Source organism: Anser cygnoides, chromosome 5 (assembly GCF_040182565.1).
Source record: "Anser cygnoides isolate HZ-2024a breed goose chromosome 5, Taihu_goose_T2T_genome, whole genome shotgun sequence".
Lineage (NCBI taxonomy): Eukaryota > Metazoa > Chordata > Aves > Anseriformes > Anatidae > Anser > Anser cygnoides.
Window position 1 is genome coordinate 52,111,787 of NC_089877.1, and position 20,620 is coordinate 52,132,406.

At 38.1% G+C, this 20,620-nt stretch overlaps 1 protein-coding gene across 5 annotated transcripts in view; it reads left to right on the plus strand.

The window, feature by feature from the left end:
- The first annotated feature begins 1,143 nt into the window (after window positions 1-1,143).
- The window catches only part of PAPOLA (poly(A) polymerase alpha), a 43,022-nt gene continuing 23,545 nt past the window's right edge, over window positions 1,144-20,620 (plus strand). The window contains exons 1-10 of one of the 5 annotated variants that reach the window (XM_048070388.2): window positions 1,144-1,491; window positions 10,837-11,007; window positions 11,615-11,681; window positions 12,836-12,917; window positions 13,391-13,500; window positions 15,334-15,387; window positions 17,466-17,577; window positions 18,686-18,775; window positions 18,871-19,009; window positions 20,201-20,273. In XM_048070388.2, coding sequence (XP_047926345.1) covers window positions 1,484-1,491; window positions 10,837-11,007; window positions 11,615-11,681; window positions 12,836-12,917; window positions 13,391-13,500; window positions 15,334-15,387; window positions 17,466-17,577; window positions 18,686-18,775; window positions 18,871-19,009; window positions 20,201-20,273 — 906 coding nt within the window. In that variant the 5' untranslated portion in view covers window positions 1,144-1,483. Of the gene's footprint in view, window positions 1,492-2,156; window positions 2,181-10,836; window positions 11,008-11,614; window positions 11,682-12,835; window positions 12,918-13,390; window positions 13,501-15,333; window positions 15,388-17,465; window positions 17,578-18,685; window positions 18,776-18,870; window positions 19,010-20,200; window positions 20,274-20,620 lie in introns of those variants that run through there. The other 4 variants (XM_048070387.2, XM_048070386.2, XM_048070385.2 and 1 more) reach the window with 4 other exon arrangements.

A 20,620-nucleotide genomic window follows, 5' to 3' on the forward strand; every position in this document is an offset into this window, starting at 1 on the left:
GGCTGTTGATGTCTTTTCCTTCTATTGATTTTCTATGCCTTTCAGAGAACCTGTCAGTGTCTATGCTGAGCTGAAACTGGCATCATATTTGGTGTAAAACAAATGTAGGATTTTGTCAAAACAAAAAGCCCAGGACTGCTTGGGAGAAAGAGGAAAAAAGGAGAAAGAACTGAAAAAGATAGTGACAACAAAATAAATTGCACCTCTTTTACCAGTTAGTTTTAGTATTCAAATTTTAGACGTATTAATTCCCGAGGTGCTTATTTAGATATATTACTATTTTTACAAAGAAACAGTCTAATTTCGGCTGTGTTCAACCAGTCACACAGCCCAGGCAGTGATGATAGCCCGAACAGAGTTCAGGACTACTCTCTCCTACTCTAAAGGAGCAATTCTTGGGCGTGTAAAGTTTCTATATGCTGCCAGTCCATGTTACCACTTATCACGTGAGGCAGCTCAACATGAAATAACTGGCAATTTTAGAGAAATTTGTGGGTTGAGTGCTACTTTTTTCAGACCAAAGATGAAAATCGGACACTAAAGAAGGAGATAAAATAGGCCTTTATTTAGTGTAGTTGCTGTAATATATGTTTTTTTAAGAAAAAAAACTTTTTTGAGTAGATATGTGAACTGTGAAATTATTTAAGGTTTTTGAAATCTGCGTGGTCTCCTTGTGGCAGAGCTTTCAAAACACCTATTAGAAAACGAACTCCCTGCTCTGTGTGGGGCACAAAAAAACAAACAAACAAACAAACAAAAAAAAACACAAAAAAACGCCTGCTGCGGCAGACTACGACCAAAACCCCTGGCCCAGGCCGAGCCCTGAGCCGAAACTCCCCTAGGCCGCGGGGCTGCCCGCGGGGCCCCAAGCCACCCTCACAGGGCCGGGTCCGCTCCCGCCGCCCCCGTTTCCATGGCGACTCCAGGCCGCGCTCGGCCCCCCCCTCCCCTCGGGCCCCGTGCCCGCCGCCAGCAGCGCCGAACCGCCGACCCCGCCTCTTCCCGCCGCGCGCACGCGCCGCCTCAGAGCCGTTAGCGCTTTGTTTTCAAAACCCCGCGCGCCGCCACGCCGCGGAACTACGTCTCCCGGCATGCTTGGCGGCGCCGCTGCCGGTTGCGCAGGCGCGGGCGAGTCAGGGTGCGCGGCGTGCGGGGGTGGCCGCGCCGCTGCGTGCTGCCCCCCCCGTTCTAGAACGTCGCTGTGGTAGCGCCCGGGCGCCATGTTAGAAGGCCGGAGGGGAAGAGGAAAGTGAAGCGGCGGCGGCCGGGCCCAGCAGCGGCTCTGTGCTCCCGGCCGGCCCGCGGCCCGGCCCTGCCATGCTCGCGGCTCCCGCTGCCCGGCGGGACGAGTGAGCGGCCCTCAGGCGGCGGCGGCGGCTTCAGCGGTGGGGGAGGACGAGGAGGAGGAGGCAGAAGGGGAAGACGCGGCGGTGGTGGTGGTGGCGGCGGCGGCGGAGGAGGAGGAGGAGGAGCCGGAGAGACGATGCCGTTGTAAGTCGGACGCCGGCCGGGCGCCTCGCCTCAGCCTGCCCGGCGGCCCCCGTTACCCCTTCCCGCCCCCCCCCGGTGCCGCAGTGCGAGGCCGCACGGCCCTGGGGCCCCCCGAGCCTCCTGCGGGTGCCGGACCCGGGGGGGTGCCGAGGCGGCCCCCGCCTTGTGGCGGCCCCCTCACGGCGGGGCCGGCTGCGGGGCGCCCGTTAGAGAGTAAAAGGCGCGCGGTTAGCCCCGGCCGCCAAACGTGGAGCTTATTTTATAACATATATATATTTTTCTCTCCCAAAACTGCCGGCACAGCCTCCCCCATGCGAGCGCCTTTCCTCAGGCGCCGGCTGTGAGGCGATCCCAGCCGAGCCCGCTGCCCTTGCCGAACCCCGCCGGTGCCGGGTGACTCCGAAACGCCCGGGCACCCGCCGCAAGGCCGCCGGCCGGCAGCGCCCCCTGGCCGGCAGCGCCCAGCCCAGCCGCCGTGCCCCCTGCGAGCGGCCGCTCCGCCGCCGGGGCTGCCCCCCAAAGGCAGGGGCCTGCCGCCGGCCTGCGGGAACGCGGGGAGACGCAACCCCGGCCTGCTTTCTGCGCCGGTTTCCTTTCCCCCACCTCTTCCTGTTTTTATTTTTTCTCGCTGACGTTTTGACGGCTCCGGGTGGATCATACAAAACTCCTTAGTTCCGTGGTCCACGATGGTAATATTTCGTTTATACCTTAATAAGTTGAGGGAACCAGCGATGGGTAGTGGTTAAGTAGGCTTTACGAATAAGGTATGTTTATACTCTAGGCTCTTTGGGGGGAGGAGGGAGAAGGCAGCATGGGGACGTTGAAAGAGAAATACAAAGAACTTGGAATTACTACATGCGCTGTTGGTTTACATATGCAGACGTCATGTGAAGAATAGCCCAGTTTGCCTGGTGTGCTTGTTTTATTGAATCTAAAATACTGCTGTATTAGTCGCAGTGCAGATAATGTGGGACAAGCTTAAGAGTTTGTGGCAAAAACAACACAGTAGGTGAATGTAGTAGGGAAAATGGCTATGCCAAATAGTTTCCAAGGCTTTTGTAGCAAGAATGCAATGTATTTATAAATACGTTTTGCACATGTTCATTATGGCAGTGAAAAATTACCAGAAACTATGGCAATGAAAAATTACCAGAAACGGGCTTTGAAGTTAGCTTTTTTTTTTTTTGACTCCAGGAAAATGGGAGGGTGCTTATTCTGTCAGCTTTCATTTGTAGTTTATTTTGTTGTGTCTACATAAGTTCCAAATGCTTCATAACAGCATTCAAAGTTTGTGCTACTTCTGATGAATAAATTGTGTTCTTCATAATAATGGTCTTCAACTTTGAAAAGTTTGGGGCGATTTGCTTATTATTCTTAAAGTACGTAGGTGTTTATGATAACTAGAAACTCTTAAATAACATTGTGTAGTTGCAGCTGCAGTGATGCATTACTATTTTCAGCATAAACATTACTTAGCAACTGTACTAATACAAAAAGTTTATTTTAGCTAGAAAAACAGAAGCTTTCTTGGGTTTTTCATTTGTTTTGTCATCTGTATGTTTGTGGAACAACCGGCTTCATATTATTCAACCAAGACTTCAAAACAAACGCTGTAATGCTAGCAAGTTGCAATGCTGGTAATGTTAATTCTAGAGTTTCTGAAGAGATACCTCTGACTTAAATTTAAGAGTATTCGATGTTTAGAGTATTTTAAAAAGGGGGGGGGGGGGGGCATAGGAAGTTCCTTGTCTGCATAATTCTTTCCAGGATCTTTTTCTGCTTGATGCTTTTATACTTCTGGACGATAACCTTCCGAATAAGGGTAGACCAGCCAACCCTGGTCACGTTATCACTGCCATGCTTTCAGGGTGGCAAGCAAACATCTTTCAAGACATCCTTTAAACTTCTTTTTTTTAGGATGCTGTGTGCTATTGACAGGCCAAGGCAGCACTGACCTCCCACACAACCAGTAACTGTCATCAGTCTGTACTTCAAAAGCTTTCAGAGTTCTCAAGAAGTGTACAACAGTGGTCATGCTGAGCTGTCTGTGTATAAATATTCTCTTAGCAGTATGGTACAAAACAGTAAAAATGAGCAAATTATTTATATACAAGGCACTTGAGTAGTAAGAAAGCAAACTCAGGCTCTGGTGATGCCGATAACTGGCGTTTTGGAAGTCGTGATTAATAAAAAAAAGTTCATGATTAATAAAAATACTGAGTATATACCAGAAACTTACGTGTTTATCATGGTTCTCATTAATCTGCATGGTGAGATAGCTGCATCAAGAAAAACTCTTTAACTTTATATTAAAAAAAAAAAAACTTTTTGGAAACAAAATGAGTATTTCTTCTGTTGTAGAGGTATATTTTAGTGAACTGTTAGATACAGAGTACTTGTTCCTGAGCATTTTTAAACCAAGCTGCTAGGGAGGAACGAAGCTCTCTGAGATATTTGTGTGTTTCAGGTAGAGCTAGGTCTTCTGCAGAAAGGCTACTGACTCCGTGAAGCGGTAGCTATGCTTTTGTGAACGAATGGTGCAGCCTCTTTATGCAACCTGGGCCTCTCTGACCCTCCAAGCAGAGGAATAGCAGTAGGAATCTGTTTCTTGTTAAACTGCTGGTGTTAGTGCACTTGCTTCTCTGCTGAACTTCTGCATCTGCTGAAATCTCTGCTAAAGACTTTTTTAACCAGAAGTGAAAAAGTGCGTAGTGTCAGATACCTGAATGCTGAAGTGCTGTAAGTGCTATGAAAGTTTTAAGTGTTGGTGGTATTGGTAACTTCCATATAACAGTTTTGGAATGTCATTAGTGATCTTTTTTTTTTTCCTCAGTCTATTGTAGGCAGTCAAACTTACAAGAAATCTTCAGAAGTGAAAATGTTTTCTTTTGCTGACCTTTGGGTTAGATACATGCAAAATCATTGTTTTGCTGACTTAAGTGACTGTCAATTTTATGCCAGAAGAAGTATGAGACTATTTAAAATGATTTGCAGTGATTGGGGTTGGATAAATGGTGTGTTTCTGAACAGAGCGAAGATTTTTATAGGCTGTATTTTGGAAGGAATTAAGTTATTACTAACTACAGAGCACTGGACTTGCTTTAGAAAGAACAGTTGCCATAATTGACAGTCGTAGCTTTATTAATCAAGAAGAAATTAATGTAAAAACCTCTACTGAAGATGAGTTTGATGTAGTAGAGAGGGAAACGTGGCAAATATATGTGGTTTTGTGATAGCTTTCAGTCTTCTACTGTCACTCCAAAAAAGTCTGAGTTCTCACCTGGGGACCTGCTGGAAACCCAGCTGCTTTGGGCTGAGCAAATTTCACCTTGGAGGCAAGTTTCACTTGGGTGGCAATTTTCACCTCTTATCATTGAAACGTTTCATCCAACTTGTAGTTCTTTGCTTGGTACTTCCTGTTATCTTCTGATTCAACCTTACTGAATTTCTTAAATGACTACCTCTGGAGTGTTTTGTTCCCAGAGCAGCAATAAATCTCGGTTTTGGTTCAAGTGCTGCCTGCAGAGTTCAGTAAAAGTTTCTGCTGTTTAAGCTTGAGAAACTTCTGAAATTGTTGTTAGTAAGAATGCAGTGGATGGGTGTGTGTCTGGACATGCTGTTTGTACTATTCTTCTGTACAAAGACTGTCCCAAACAGAAGAGCCAGAGGGAACTTAGGAATGAGTCAAAGGTTAGCAGAATGTGAATGCTCTTCCTTTTGCCATAGTTGCCATCTCTTCTTCCATAGTTGTGTTGCTTGTCATTTCTCCAAAACCCATGGTCGGGTCTGTTTCAGATGTCTTGAACATACCACACCAGCAATTTAGACACTTTTTTTTGCTAGATGTTAAAATCCTGCCCAGGAAGGGCAGCTGTCTTAACTTAAAATGCAAGTTCACATGTAACTCATTTGTGCAGACTTCATTCAGAGTTTTCCTTTACTTCTGGAATTGTGTGTAGTGATTATTACATTAGCGTTAAGCCAGAAACTTTCATCTGAAATTACCAGTTAGTCCTTGATGGAGAAGACTTTAAAATAGACAAAACCCTCAAAACACTCTGAAACTCTAATACAGCAGAGCTTGAGCTTTGTGAATTTAGCTCCAGTTGCTTGACCAGATGGTGGGATGGCCAGTATTGCTCCAGAAATCTGGTGTAGGTGTCACCACTGCATTTTACTGGTGTGGTCAGTAGAGGCAAATAGAGAGGACAGTCACTGAGATTCTCTAAGTTGTGTATTTATATCTGGAGGAAAGGCTGAATGAGGCAGAGGTCCTGACTGAAGTTAGATGTTTAAAGTTAGCATGTGGGCTCTTGACACTATTTTAAGAAAGAGAAAAACCATAGGCTGTTAAATGTCTTCATCAGTGCTGCCTTACTGCACGTGTCTGTCTGGACAAACTTCATCCATAGCTTAGATTTAGTAATATATGCAGTGGAAGGGATTTTTGTGTGAATGATTTACTTAGCACACATTTAGATGAGTTAAGTCTTGGGTGACTAAAGTCTATTTCAGGATAGATCGCAGTTCTGTTACAATTTGTTAAAAATTAGGCATTGTTTTTTAAGATTCCAGTTGTTCTTGTTGCCTTTTATTTCCATGGAGGATTCCAAATTGCAAGAGTGATGTTTGGGTAATGTGATGCTGATCACAGCTATGTTCTCGTTGCAGTAAGAAGCGTGCAGCCTTAATTCAGATAATGCGTTAACAGTAGAAATGTAGCAGAATACTGACAGTGAAGATGAAGTGCTAAAAAAAATAAAAAAAAAAACACGGTTTGCCCAAACTTCTGGAAAATGGTAGTGAGATTATTCCAGCAGTTGAGATAAAATGCAGAAAACGCCCTCATTTAAATCTTTTTCTTTTGTTTTGGGAGGGAAGCATGCTTGAAAAAGTTTAGTGATTCTTATTTCTTCTGGGGTATATGGAGTAAGGTTCTAGTGTTGTTAAAGATGATGTAATAGCATAGTAGTGAAAAATGCTGACCTCTTAGTTAACATGAGGTATGGTGTTTTATGTATAGATACACACACCTGTCTGCTCTATTTTCAGGTAACATGGATGTGTTTTCATGGTGTCACCTGATCTTTCAAAAGATATAAAGCCTCTTGCACCCTTATTTTTTCTTCCACTCCTTCATTCTGTTGTGCAGTGGCTTTAGCAGTGGCCATATTACCAGGATCTGTTCTTTTTAATTCAGTAGTTATCAGTAACTACATACGAAGATTCAACCCACCAAAGCTTTGGGTTCTGAAGGGGAAAAAAAAAAAAAGTCTTTTAGGTATGCTGCTGTAAACTTAGTAGAGACTATAGTATAACTGTGTGTGTGAGGGCAGTTAGTGGGGAAAAAAACGCGTCACAGGTACATTTCACTGAGAGCTTGAAACTAATTCATGTTTGACTGAGGTGTTGCATCACAGCACTTTAAAACCACTGTAGCTGTTGTTGAGCTTGCGGATGTTTAATCTGTCTGAAGAGCGGGCACTCTTCAAACATCCAGGTCAAAACAAAGCAAGAACAATAGCGTGCTAAATTTAACTCCTTAACGACCTTTTGTACAACTTTGTTTTGTATTGTGCTCTTGGCAGCTAGTTTACATTTATAGTAATGCAGAAGCAAGGTCTTCGTGCGTGTATATGGGGTTAACTAGACACAAAGCCTCAAACTAACTGTATATTGCTCTTCTCGATGATCTTAAAAGTTTTGTCTCCTTAAAATAAGTGAGTGCAGCCCTAAGCATGGTTTGAGTTGTCTTGCAGACGCTGACAAAGTCTACCTAATCTACCCAGCTTTTGTTAGGACTGTGTAGTTGGGATGGGACTTTCTGCTGTATTTCAGTACTCTTTGCTTTTTGTTAATGCTTAACTTCCATGACTAGCAGATTTGACTAGTGTTCCCACCCCCATCCGAGGGACTTAACTTCCCTAATCCTCTCACCTAGGAGGATAGCAGTGGTGCTTACCTGTCCTTTCCTTCTGAGTTAAGTCAGTAGTTTAAACCAAGAGATTCTGAAAGTGATACTTCATGACACAGCACAGGTGAAAACTGGAAGGTACTTCTGTCTTCAAGGGGGAAGATATTAGAATAATCTTCATGTTTGTTTTTTTAAGTAAGTCTAAGACTACTAGCGTTTTTTGGCTATGTAACATGTAAATGCAACATTACAATTAGAAAAAAAGCAGTTGATTCTAATGTCTGTTTTTCAATTACAATTTGTTCTTCATTTATAAAGCCACTAGCAAAATGCTTTATTTGAAATGTCTTGGTTTCATGAGAGGCTATGCCTCTAAATGTTTTGTTGTAATTCTGAACATTTGCTGCTGTTTAAATGGGTGACTATAGGTTGCATAGAACTGCTTAGCTTATTGGATCCTGAAATGATTTTAATACAGACTTTCTAAGTCTGTTACCATTTCTTCTGTAACTTTTTTTTTTTTTAAAAAGGCACGTTCCTGGTAGCATTTGGTATGTTTAGGAAAAGGTAAAATAGCCTTAACTTTGGTAGGTGTAAATAGCATTAGTGATTTCAGGAATCTGCTTTCTTGGTTCAATATCAGAGTGATGTTGAGTTTTGATTTTTTTTTTTTTTTTTTTTTTTTTAATCTAGGAACAGTTTTTGCTAGGCTAGGTTTTGTCAGCCTTTTCAATGAAGTCTAGTATCTGTTGAATTAGATACAGTTATGGATGGGTGACATGTGAGTCTATCAGGGAATAGTTATGCAAATAAAACTAAAATATTATTGCTGTAACTTACTGGTTTACAAACAAAAAAAAAATAGCTTTCAAATGTTGCAGTTGATTTTTTTTTCAAATAAACAGTTGACAAAAGAGGGGAGAAATTGTAGTTCAAATTTACCTAACTGCTTTGTGATATAACTAAAAGATATTCATAGCATGCAAGGGATGTTTATGTATTGAAAACTTTTGTTTCATGGCTGCTTTTTTTTGTAGCAACTTAGTGGCTGAAGGTACTGTTTGTGTTGACATCCCTAAAAGGATTCTTTTGAAAAAGAGAGAAATTTGTAGTGGCTTCCCTTGTCCTTACTATGGTTTACTCTTTCATATAATTCATCTTAACATCTTTTTTCAAAAATGCTTCACACAAAGTCCAAAGGTCTATATGATTTGTTCAGCTGCTACTAAGTTCTTCACTAGGTGATTAAAGCCTCTTAGCTGAAGAAAGCCGTGTCAAATAATGTTCTCAGACATGATTACTTGGGATTTGACTTACGTACAGTTTCTAGTATTTTTTTCCTGCTTTGCCTTTTTATTCTTTTGCTAACAGACAGTTGTACTGGGCCAATCATGCTAGGACCTGCTTGGTGAGAAACTTGTTGTAAATGATAATTTGTTTGAAATCAAATACTAAAGCTCAAAATAATTTTTAAGTGAGTTTAATGTGTGGAAAAACACCTTACTTTTTGTTGATTTTGATTAATTTTATTAGTTAAGATGCTCTTATGAATATTCAGGAATCAGGAGTAAGGTCCTAAGCAGATGATGACTGCAAATTATTATGGAAGTGAAAATGAAGTTGGGCGCTAATTAGGCTGAAAAAAGTTGTAGTGTGATAGAAACAGTCCTTCTGTGTAGGTATAAAGGACTGATAATACAGTAACGTACAGGGGAATGGGATGTTTGCTGAAGATAAGACTTTGACAGAAGTGGTCAGCCTGCATTGCTGACACAGAGCAATCTTTTTAGGCTTCATGAAAATTGAAGGAGACCAAATTGATAGGTACTACAGCTTTTACCTAAGTAGAACGAATAATTGAATTTGGGAAAAAATGTATCAAATGTCTAATCTGAATTAAAACTATTACAGTGTTACTTGTACATTTGATATTAAATGCAAGCTTTGTACTGTTGAGAGCGAGCTTGTGTAGCAAGAGTATAACAGGTACTGGAGATGTAACACACAAGCGTTACTTTAGCTTGAAGGTGGTGCTTCAGTTGTTGGAAAGGCTTTTTAATAGCTGTTGATGTAATGGTTATGTTTCTTGTGATGTATTTTGGAGGGGTTATAACGTTGGTCTCCTAAGAACTGATTAAGAAACAAGTCTGTTTCATATTCTTTTACTGAGAAAGTTCTTTTCAGTAGACTTAAACAGTGATTTGTTACTTTCAAGAATAACAAGTGGGGGAATAATATATATAATTTAGAGGAAAGTTGTCAGTGGATCAATATAAAACTAGTATTTAATGTTGCAAGAAACGCTTTGGAGCTATTTTAATACAGATTTAAGTAATGTATTCTACATCTGAAGTATATAAGCAGGAAGACTTCTGAGTGTTCTTACAGTTAAAATTTGGCTATTAGAGATGATAAGATTATTTCAGTAATACTAAGAATAGTTTTTAAACAGCTGTTTCTGCAAGTATTTTGACATGGTGCTTAGGGATATGGTTTAGTGGGTGATGCTGGTGGTAGGGGGATGGTTGGACCAGATGATCGTGGAGGTCTTTTCATACCTTTATGATTCTATGACTATCAGTTCAAAAAGTTTTAACTATGTGAGTGTAGCATGTAATAATCAGAACCTAAACGCTGATGTTTCAGAGAAGCAAGTTCAGTTTTGAAATATTCAGAATTACTAGCCTTAAAGCTCCAACTGCTCTGAAAATAAGGCTGCGTTTAACTGTGATCATCACAAACAAATCTGTAGCCGTTATGAAAAACTGTGTGGCTGTTTGTGTGTCCAGGATGCTGATCTAGGAAAGCTGTTCCTAGATTTTATAGCAAGATGATACCTTCGCTTCTGTGTTTCTGTTGAAGCTCTTCTGCTTGCTCTCGTCCTCTCACAACCTTGAAATAAGAGGAGTTGAATTGAGAGTGCTGCCTTTCTGCTTGAGGTTTGGCTCATAACTCCTTTAGTAACTTGAAAATATGGTCTTTAAAGGTCCCTGCCAACCCAAAACACACAATTCAATGAATTGAGGCTGTATCTTGTGTTGTAACAAAACTGAGACATCATAAATTCCTCTAAATCATATAATGGTAGCCAGACGAGAAGTCAGCTTAAAGCTAGCTTCTTCTAGTACTTCTAGTATGATGCTCTTGCTCAAAATATGTTAGAGCCTCCTTAGGTGAATATTTGCTGTGTGAAGTCAGCTGATATGGATCATGTTTCATAGCAACTTGTGACCCTGCAATCAATATTCAGAGTTGGAGAAAAATAACACTGTCCTTAATAACACCTATTTAACACAGATTGGTCTGGGATGTGGCTGCTAACAGTAGGCTTAACTTTTTTTTCCCCTTTTATTATGTGTCTTGTTTGCTACTTGGATGAGAATAAATTTATTTGTTCCTGTCAGTAACTTTTATCTAATTGCCTTTATTAGTCCCGTTACAACCCAGGGATCACAAACACAGCAACTGCAGAAGCATTATGGCATTACCTCACCTATCAGTTTAGCTGCCCCCAAGGAGTTTGACTGCATGCTTACCCAGAAATTAATCGAAACCCTAAAACCCTATGGTGTATTTGAAGAGGAAGAAGAACTGCAACGCAGGTGAGTAAATGCTCTATGAGTGGTTTTCTCATACCTCTGCATTCATGCAGTTAACTACTGAACCCCAAGCATGTTTGTGTTCTTTCAGGTGCTTTTTTTAAAAGCTTGGTGAAATATTTAGCTTTTCCCCTTAAGAGGAGTACCTCAGAACATAGGCATTAAAATGGCCTTCAATTTTAGGAGTCTGGCTTGCCATTTTTTAAAAAGCGTTTGTTTTAGTGGCCCTTGCTCTTGATTTTTGTTATTTTTGAGCTTTCTAGAGCTTTTTGCTGTCAGTACTGCTGCTTACTGTTCTTTCAGTTTCATGTGTTTACTCAATTAAGTTTTTGTTTTGAAAGTGAGTAGAAGCCGTTTACCTAAAGCGTGTATAGGCCTTGCATGCTTTCATTTCTTCTCAGCTTAAATATCTTTAATGCCTTTGAAGAGGAAAAAATAGTCTGAATGTTGTGAGTGACTTTGTTTCAGTGTATTTATAGAGACAAGATCTCTAATTAGATCTGCAATGTTGTTCTAGTTGATTTGTTGTGTAATAATGATCGGTGTCTTAAAAAATAATGTTAGTTTGCTCTTAAGTTCGTGGTTTGTGATTCTGCTGTTTTATCAATAGGATTCTAATTTTGGGAAAATTAAATAACCTGGTAAAGGAGTGGATACGGGAAATCAGTGAAAGCAAGGTATGGATGTATTTTACATGAAATTGCTCATGAGATTACATGAGATTGATGTAGGAAAATAAATTCAGTACATGTTCCTGGTGTAAATGTGATGAATCATAGGTTTGGAGATCAAATTAGGAAAACAAGTACAGTCTTTTGGTTCCAAACAACATTGTAACTTTCAAGTAAATCTTTGTCAAAGAGAAACTTTGAGGAGAGAGAAAATAGCACAAAAGTTCATGGTAGTTGTAACAGGAATTTTCAGTTGTTCCCTCCTCAACCTAGGTAGAAGTACAACTCAACTTTGTCAAAATTTGTGTACTACTATGTCAATTATATGCTTATGTGGCTTGCTTTTGTGAAGCAATCCTAGATCTTAAAATGAATTTATTGCAAATTTATGATACTTGGCCTTTTTTCTTTAATGTCAGTTTTGGAAGTTCTTGTCCTGTAATGCTATTTTCTTTTACTGAAATAATGATTGTAGTACATTTTGTTTAAGTTTCACTGAAACCAAGCCGGGTTAGTCTTTCCCTTCCATTTTTTTTTAACCAGTATAGACTTCCTGTTCTGAAATGCTAACTGTCTTTGGCCACAGTGCTATGACGACAAGAGTTCTTTAAAGGTGCAAACCCAGGAACTTAAGTATCTTTATGCTAATAAATATAACTAAATAACTTTATCGCAAAATAAACACCTTTCCTCGAAACAACTTTTTAAAAAGAATGTAGGATCTTACAGATGGCTCTGAGAGTAATTTAATAAGCATTGATACAGAACATAGTATGTTTCTGCTGCTCCAAATTAGAATTTATCATCAGTTTCGAAGTCAGCATAAAGTGTGTGAGTGTTAAGAAGAATGTGTTCAACATCCATATCTTAAAGCTGCTGCTCCTAAAGTGTAGAACTACTCAAAGTTACTGAGATTGAAGTGATAGTAGTTCCCAAATGGCAAAAGTACTTCTGTCTTTACTAAGATTATTTCAGTAGTAATTGCACCTTAAAAGCTATTAATCAGAAACAATATATGTAAGGAGTGAATTGCTACTCAAAACTGTGTTAATCTCTAACAATATAAATTTTTTGGAATATCTTTCCTTTTATAGTAAGTTGTGTGTATGTCATTATAATCTGCTAAGATGAAAATAACCGATTTTATTTGCTCCATCTAGAATCTTCCACAGTCTGTAATAGAAAATGTTGGAGGAAAAATTTTTACATTTGGATCCTATAGATTAGGGGTTCATACAAAAGGTAAAATTTACTTTTATTATAAAAAATGTTGTGTCAGAGGTAATACCTCTAAATGTCATGTTTAAGTAACAAAAATTACTGTATTTTTGAGGTGGTGTTAGAATTTTGTCAGCCATCTCTAGTCTTCATTCTAAATAAAATAAATTGGTTCCTGTTGGGGGTGGGAAGCAGACAAGAAAGTTGGAAGTTATTTTAAAAAAAAAGTTGTATACTTGGCTTCTTGTGGTTTGTTCTTTGAAAGTTACTACAAATGTTGTAAAATTGAAGGATGTGTGCATGCATCCAGTGTGTTTAATGGCATGAACATTTTTTCTTTGTTTTCACTTAGTGTCTTTTCTTTGGGAGCTGCTACAGTAAAAGAAATGAAATGTTCTGTTTGGTTTAAAAAATAAATACTTAAAAATTCTGGCTATTGATGGCATTTTGTGTGTGTAAAGTGTGAGTAACCTGCTTGTGTTAATAAACGCTTTCAGGTGCTGATATTGATGCCCTATGTGTTGCACCAAGACATGTTGAAAGAAGTGATTTTTTCACATCATTTTATGAAAAACTGAAACAACAAGAAGAAGTAAAAGATTTGAGGGTATGTGAACTGCCTGATACAACCAGCTGAAGTGAGGATGCTGAAAAGTTAGAAGTGCAAGATGATTCCTGAAATAAGTAACTTTGCTGTTAAGGCTTGCAGTGGATTTTTACTTAACTTGTAACAAAACCAGTTGAAATAAATAGAGATTCTTCCAAATTTGCTCTGTTCCATATTACTAGATACAGTTGTTTGAAAATCTGGATCACAGAATAATCTGCTAGCACTGTATTAGTGTTGTAAAATTTCTGTTTGTACTCTGTAGCAGGAGGCAGGTGCAAATGTGTTTGGTCCCAATCCCTTTCAGGCTAACTTGTGTTGAAGTCTTTAAAAACAGTAGCACAACAATACACTTTATAATTTCATCCTTATATAAATCACCACTGTGATTGATACTAACCAGATCTATATTGGCTGTCAGCTGTGCATTTGAACATGGAGGTTACATTTTTTAAGATACTTATGCAAGTTTTTCATCATGTGGAAAGATGAAGGTTTTTTTTCTCGTGTTCATGAATGACAAGCCTCCGTAGGTCAGTTTTAATCTGCGTAGTGTTAATTTAGAGTAAAATTTCTCATCTGGAATTTGTTCTTCTTAGATGAAGATAATTGCTTGCAAATATCAAACATTTTTTGGCTTAGTCCTGCTCTGTCCTAAAATAAATTGAAGTGCCTCTGCAGCATTATTTGTCTCTATGCATCCCATAGTAACTCTGTCTAGTGTAAATATCTGGTGGTAATACTACGTGCACTGAAACTACTGTTCTGAATGTTTTATTATCTGAACACTTTTTTAGTAATCTTTAAATCCACATGCTATAATCAAGAGGATTCTGCCTTTCAGATTTCCTATTAACTTTGGTATAAACTCTTAATGATGATTCAATCTAATGTAGTTGACTTAGCAGCAAGGGAGATCAGAACATGTTTGCTAATCAGTGTGGCTCTGCATTGATGTCAATAACTTTTAGGTCAGAGTCTTAAGACTTTAAATCAGTCCAGCTAGGTCTTAGAAAGTTTTCTTCATGGAACCTTGACTTTAATAATGGTTGCTCTAGTGAGTGAGTCTAAGAGACTTATGAACTTCAGATCTTTAGGATCTATCCTGCCAACTAGTAGACTAAGATTGTATGGAGAGTGGAGTTGTCTTCTCCTTTTAAGAACTGGAATGTTCTCTTAGAATTGTGGTAGCCTCTGGAAGTTCCTAATGGTTGTTACTGGGAAGTAAGCAATGTTCTTTGATTTTACGAAAGCAGTGCTCTGCAGATCTGCATCTAGTTCAGGTGCTCAGTTTGGGAAGGTGATATTCCTAGCTGGTTACAGAATAGTTACCAAGTTCCGTAGTTTCATCATGTATACTGTTTGTTCAACTAAACTTTGTTAATGACTGCAAGAAAAGATGCTTGTTTATCAGGTGAATATGGTTGTCTCCTTGTCATTTCTTGTAAAATACTGACAGCAGAAACAATAGAAATAAGACGCCTGTTAGAATAAGAATTCCCATAGGTTAGCTTTAGAATATGTAGAGATGCTGTGGGGTGAAAAAAGAGTCTTACCAGTGTAGTGAGGAAAAAAGTTTCGTCTTGAGGTAACACCATCAGAGCTGGCTGGTATGAGTTTGGGTTATAATTTATATCTAGGCAGCTATGGTACATAGTAGATCAGTGTTTACTGCGTAAGTCCTCATAGGTGGAGAAGGACAGCTGACAAATCAAACAAAGTGGAGGAAAAGCATGTGTATAAATAGTGTTTCGTCATGATTGTTCAGAACTCCTGTCTATTGCTTGTAAATGTTCTTCTCTATACTGAAAATAAAATACTTTTTTTCCCCAGGCTGTTGAAGAAGCTTTTGTCCCAGTTATTAAACTTTGTTTTGATGGAATAGAGGTAAAGATCTTCTTATGTTTTATTTTATTTTGTTAGAATATGGTTAAAACAAAGTTTTCAGGATTTCTATAATTAATATTCAAGAATACAAACACTATTAAAGTGACAATCCTAAATTCACATTCAAGTGATTGACAGCAGTCCTTGGTTGTGTATTTAAAGTGAGACTTTGAGACTAAAATAAGTCTTTCTTGATCTGCTTAAAGCTGCATGAACATCTCCCTATTCTTTCTTTTACCCTCTTGTGTTGATGAGTTTACTGACCTGTAGAGTACCGCATTAGCACTATTGAAGACTTAATATTCAATAGAAATTATATTCATACATAATGTGGCTTCAATAATTTTTTGGCTATTAATGATTAACTGCCAAACCTTAAATTCAGATTTGTTTTAATATGTTGTACTGTAGGAGGATCTCAAAAACATATCGCTGAAGGGAAGTTAGGTAGCCACTTCACCCTATTTCTTGATGCTTTTATTAACATGTGACCGAAATTATTGTTTCTGTCCAGTTTGTCTGTAGCCTGATGGTTTTGTTTGCTCTGGAGTGATAATCATGCTTAACATTTTCACTATTTTGGGGCAAGTTGCTAAGAAAACAGGAACGTTTCTTTCAAAAGATACTCCATAAATCTTTTTCAGACCATCTTATAGTCAACCTGTCATCTTCTCTTGGTGACAAGACAAAAAAAAAAAAAAAACCATGAACTGTTCATATACACATTTTCTCAGACTCATACCTGGATTATATTAACCACTAGCTGGTGGGTATACGAAGGGGACTTCCCAGTGGGAAAGAAGTCCTATGCTAGCTATCTGATACGGACAATTTGAAGAGTAGCCATACTTAGGTGTAGCATTGTATGCAAGAGCTCCTTCTCTCCCAATCTCAGTTGGATCTCAGCCTTGCAATTATAATGATCCTTAGGGTATTGGTAATTTCTGAGTCTCAGGAAGATGATGAACCACCTCCCTCACCCTGACCATTCCTGCTTATTTGTATTTTCACTGACGTTTGTGTAAGATAGCACTTAGCCAGAGAGATGTACTTACTCTCAAATTAGAGAGATGCACAGAGATACGTGATAGCATGCAGTAACCTGACCTGTGACTTTTAATTTGTCAGCTACTTTATTACTGTCTATGTATTAGGTTTATGTTGTATATTAGGAACGTTTTTCTGGAGAGTGTTTTCTGTTTACATAGCTTAGTTATTCATAATAAATACTGAAAGTTGTTATAGGCGTTCTTTGGTATGTCTGTTATTTGCATGTTTTTTAATCGTTTACATTCAATCCAGTGTTCGCTTGTTTTCCCTCTCTCGCTGAAATTCAAAATACAAGCTAAAATAGAGGAATGAAAGGATTATCTCCTATAAGACTTAACAGTATTTTGCTCCGTTGTAGTAATTTGTAAACGATGGGCTGTGATGGCTTAGGTTTATGACTCAAGACTTAATCCATATTGCTGACAGTGCATTAAATAGTTCTTTTGTCTTGAACAAATTTATAATAAGGATTCTTTTTATATGCAAGTGTTGTTAGGCCACAGTTTCTGATGTTTGTATTGGAAGATTTTTTTTTTTCTTTCATAATCCAGCTAAAAAATACCAGGAGTTATTCTCTTCTGTAAAGAAAATCTTAGATCTCAGGAAAAAAGGTTTTAGTTATGTGGTGATCCTGTGAGATACATTACAGATTTTTCTGCTGATGCTAGTAGTAATATATGCATTTAAGTTTTGGTTTTTTTTTTTTTTTGCATTCCTGAGCTAGAAGTGATGCTTATTCGTAAAAGATTTTTATTTACATTAACAATGGGCATAGGTTTTATGTGCTGGTTCTGTATTGATCTTAATATGTATTTTATCAGCTTGGAAAAGGAGCCATAAGATAAATGAAGCATCTAAAAGTGAATCTTTAACATCTGTGAGTGGTGTTCATGTGTATTATTTAAATAGATTAGTTTTACTAGAAAGTGTACTGTTCTTACTACTAGTAAACTTGATGAAAATGGATTACAAAGCTAACTCTGCAGAAGAAAAATGGATTATCTAATGTTTTTTCTTTTTTTTTAAAGATTGATATTTTGTTCGCAAGATTAGCGCTGCAAACTATTCCTGAGGACTTAGACCTCCGAGATGATAGCCTACTTAAAAATTTAGACATTAGATGCATACGAAGTCTTAATGGTATGTATTTGTGTATAAATTTTGACAAATCTTTTAATAAGTATCCTAGATCATTCTATGTAGTAGTTGAGATGAGGACTTGACTGAAAATACTGTGACTCTGTGTTGGAGTTTCTATCATTTTCTATCATTTTGGACAGGAGAGTTGTTTGTATGAACAGATTTTTATAAAGCCTTCCTTTTAATTGGGTAATAAATGGTGTTCTGTAGAAACTAATGGGACCGCAAGATTTTAGTGTGGAGCACTATATATTTCTATAAAGAAAGAAAATTGATACTAATTTTGTTATAAATTAACTGTTATAAAATTTGTATATATTTTAGTATGCATAAATGTGTACAGAATTGCTTTGAGGATACAGTATTAATCGGGGGATTCAAAATACTGTCAACTTGAGGTCGGATATCTAGTAGCTTAAAAATTGCTATTTTTAAGGGCATGGGTAGGGGCTCCAGTCTATGTGCAGCTTGCTGGGGAGAGGAGAGGAACCCACGTTATATATCTCTGGTTTCTGTACAAAGTTGAAAACTTGATAATCTCAAGTAAATGAAAACTGTACATACTTGGCAACTGGGTAGTAAGATAACAGCAACTCCTGTTGTTTTGTAAAATTCATCTTTGTGCAGTCTCTAGAATTCATGTTTGTCTTCTCACTTTGCGAGGAACTCCTATTCCTAGATAAGAGTATTTTCTTGCAGTCAGCTCTCTGTGACTATTTATTAACTGTTAACAACTATTTATTCTTGGTTTAAAATAATAACTAAATCAAGCAGGTAATATAGTCACCTACAATGTTATTCTTAAGCTTGGAAATGTTCTGTCAAAGACAATTTAGGTCTAACAACTGTTCCCTTTAGCCAGTTTTCATACACTTGAGCAAAGCTTTGACTTAAAACTTCCAGGATTTCTGTGCTGATGTAAAACAAGGAGGGGGGGGGGAAAGATGAAATGACAATGTTTTCGGATTCAAAACAACAGTGATCAAAATACCAAATAAGAAAGCTTCCTGTATGCTGATCTAAAGTTTGATAGCTTTGAAGGTGGGAGAGGATAAACCAGCAAAAAGCCCTTGAGACAGCCAATGTAACAGATTCTTTCTTTTGGCAGGTTGCCGGGTAACCGATGAAATTCTGCATCTAGTACCAAACATTGACAACTTCAGGTTAACACTGAGAGCTATCAAACTGTGGGCAAAACGTAAGCAGTTTTATTCCAAAATTTGTGAAGTTTTCATTTACTCTTATGGTTGCTGATAACTCTCTCCTTTTGTCTCTTTCCTTCTCGATTCACAGGCCACAACATCTATTCCAATATACTAGGTTTCCTTGGCGGTGTTTCCTGGGCTATGCTAGTAGCAAGAACTTGCCAGCTTTATCCAAATGCAATAGCATCAACTCTTGTACATAAATTTTTCTTGGTATTTTCTAAATGGTATGTTTTTTTAAATTTAGATTCCACTAAAATAAAATTGTTTTGTAGACACTAAATTTTAGTCCTGTTTTTATGGTACCTTTTTCAGCTGTTGCCAGATTAAGTTGATAGTTGTAAGCGTTGTTCTTGCTGCCAGAAAGTTGCTAGCTTGGGTTTTTCAATAAAAGTCATCCAACATGTCTTGTTCTTAAAGTATTCAAAACAAAAATTCTTAGTTTTAAATTATTTTTTTAATTATTTGTTGTGACACAACATTGCTCTCCAGATAAGATCCTTATATATTTCTAAATAAGAACAGGCACCCAAAAATACGTAGTCTTTTAACGTTCACATACTGGAATGCTGGAGAAAGGAGGTGTATCAGCAGCCGGTTTAGGCATGTATTCTTCATGAGACTTCACGAGACATGGATAGATTTTTAGAATCATTGTACCACGTCATGGCTTTATTTCAAGTACAGTGTTTTGTTTCTTTTTACTGTGAAGATAATTTCCGCAGTTTCACTATTTAGGATTCATAGGTTTTATAGCCTTTTTGAGAGTCCTAGCATTGAGTAATAATCTTGCCATGCTAAGCTGATGTAGAAAAACTGGTTGCATTGGAAGCATTAATGTACAAATACCAACAGATGAATTGACTTCTGCTCTTCATAAGAAAGGTGGCTTAATTCATGGCAGTAGAGAACAAAAGTATTACCTTTTTTGTTGGTTTTAGTGTTTCATTCAGCATGGTTTATTTTTTTCCCAGTCTGGATTGGAAATTGCTTTCCTATTTTATTCTGAACTCTTTGTAATGTTTCTAAAACACTGTGATCATGCTAGCTCTTTTTGTAGTTTATACATGGAATGGCTTGCATGAAAATGGACCCAATGTCAGTCTTTATTGAAGAATTTCTTTAGGTGTTCTATAGGAATTTATAGTTGATGTTAGTAACCTAAGCCACTGGTTGCAAAGCTCCAGGACAAAAGAAAATTCATTGCTCTGATGCCCTAGAGAAGCTAACTACAGCTGTGTTGTACTTCAGCACTACAGGTTATTTAAAGAACTATAGTTAGACCAGCTTAGTCTTGAGGAAATGATGCTTTACCTTGAGAACAGAGTTAAGAAGGGTCACATTCAAAAAATATTGTTGTTTGAACATACGTGGTTGTATCCAGTAGTCTTATTCAGTGCTACAATCTTTTTGAACAGGGAATGGCCAAATCCAGTGCTATTGAAACAGCCAGAAGAATGCAATCTTAATTTGCCTGTATGGGACCCAAGGGTTAGTGTATTATTTTTTCCCCTATAAGTCACATGTACAGTAAATTCAGTTGCTTAAAGAATACTAGGTGAACTTCATTTTAGTTTATTAATATTTTGGTATTATGTCATCTTTGTAGTAACCTCTAATTCTCCTGAGTGTGGAAAAAAGCTTAATTTTGTAAACTGACCACTTGAAGCACACTTGCTGAACAGTGTACTTTTTAATTCAACTTCTTCAATAGGTGATCTTAAGTATTCAGCATAACTAGATACATGCCTTACAGCAGTGCATTTTTAAAAAGTTGCTTATCTTAAAGCCGTTTGCTGTAATAGTTAAAACCTATTAATTTTGCAAGTATACTGAAT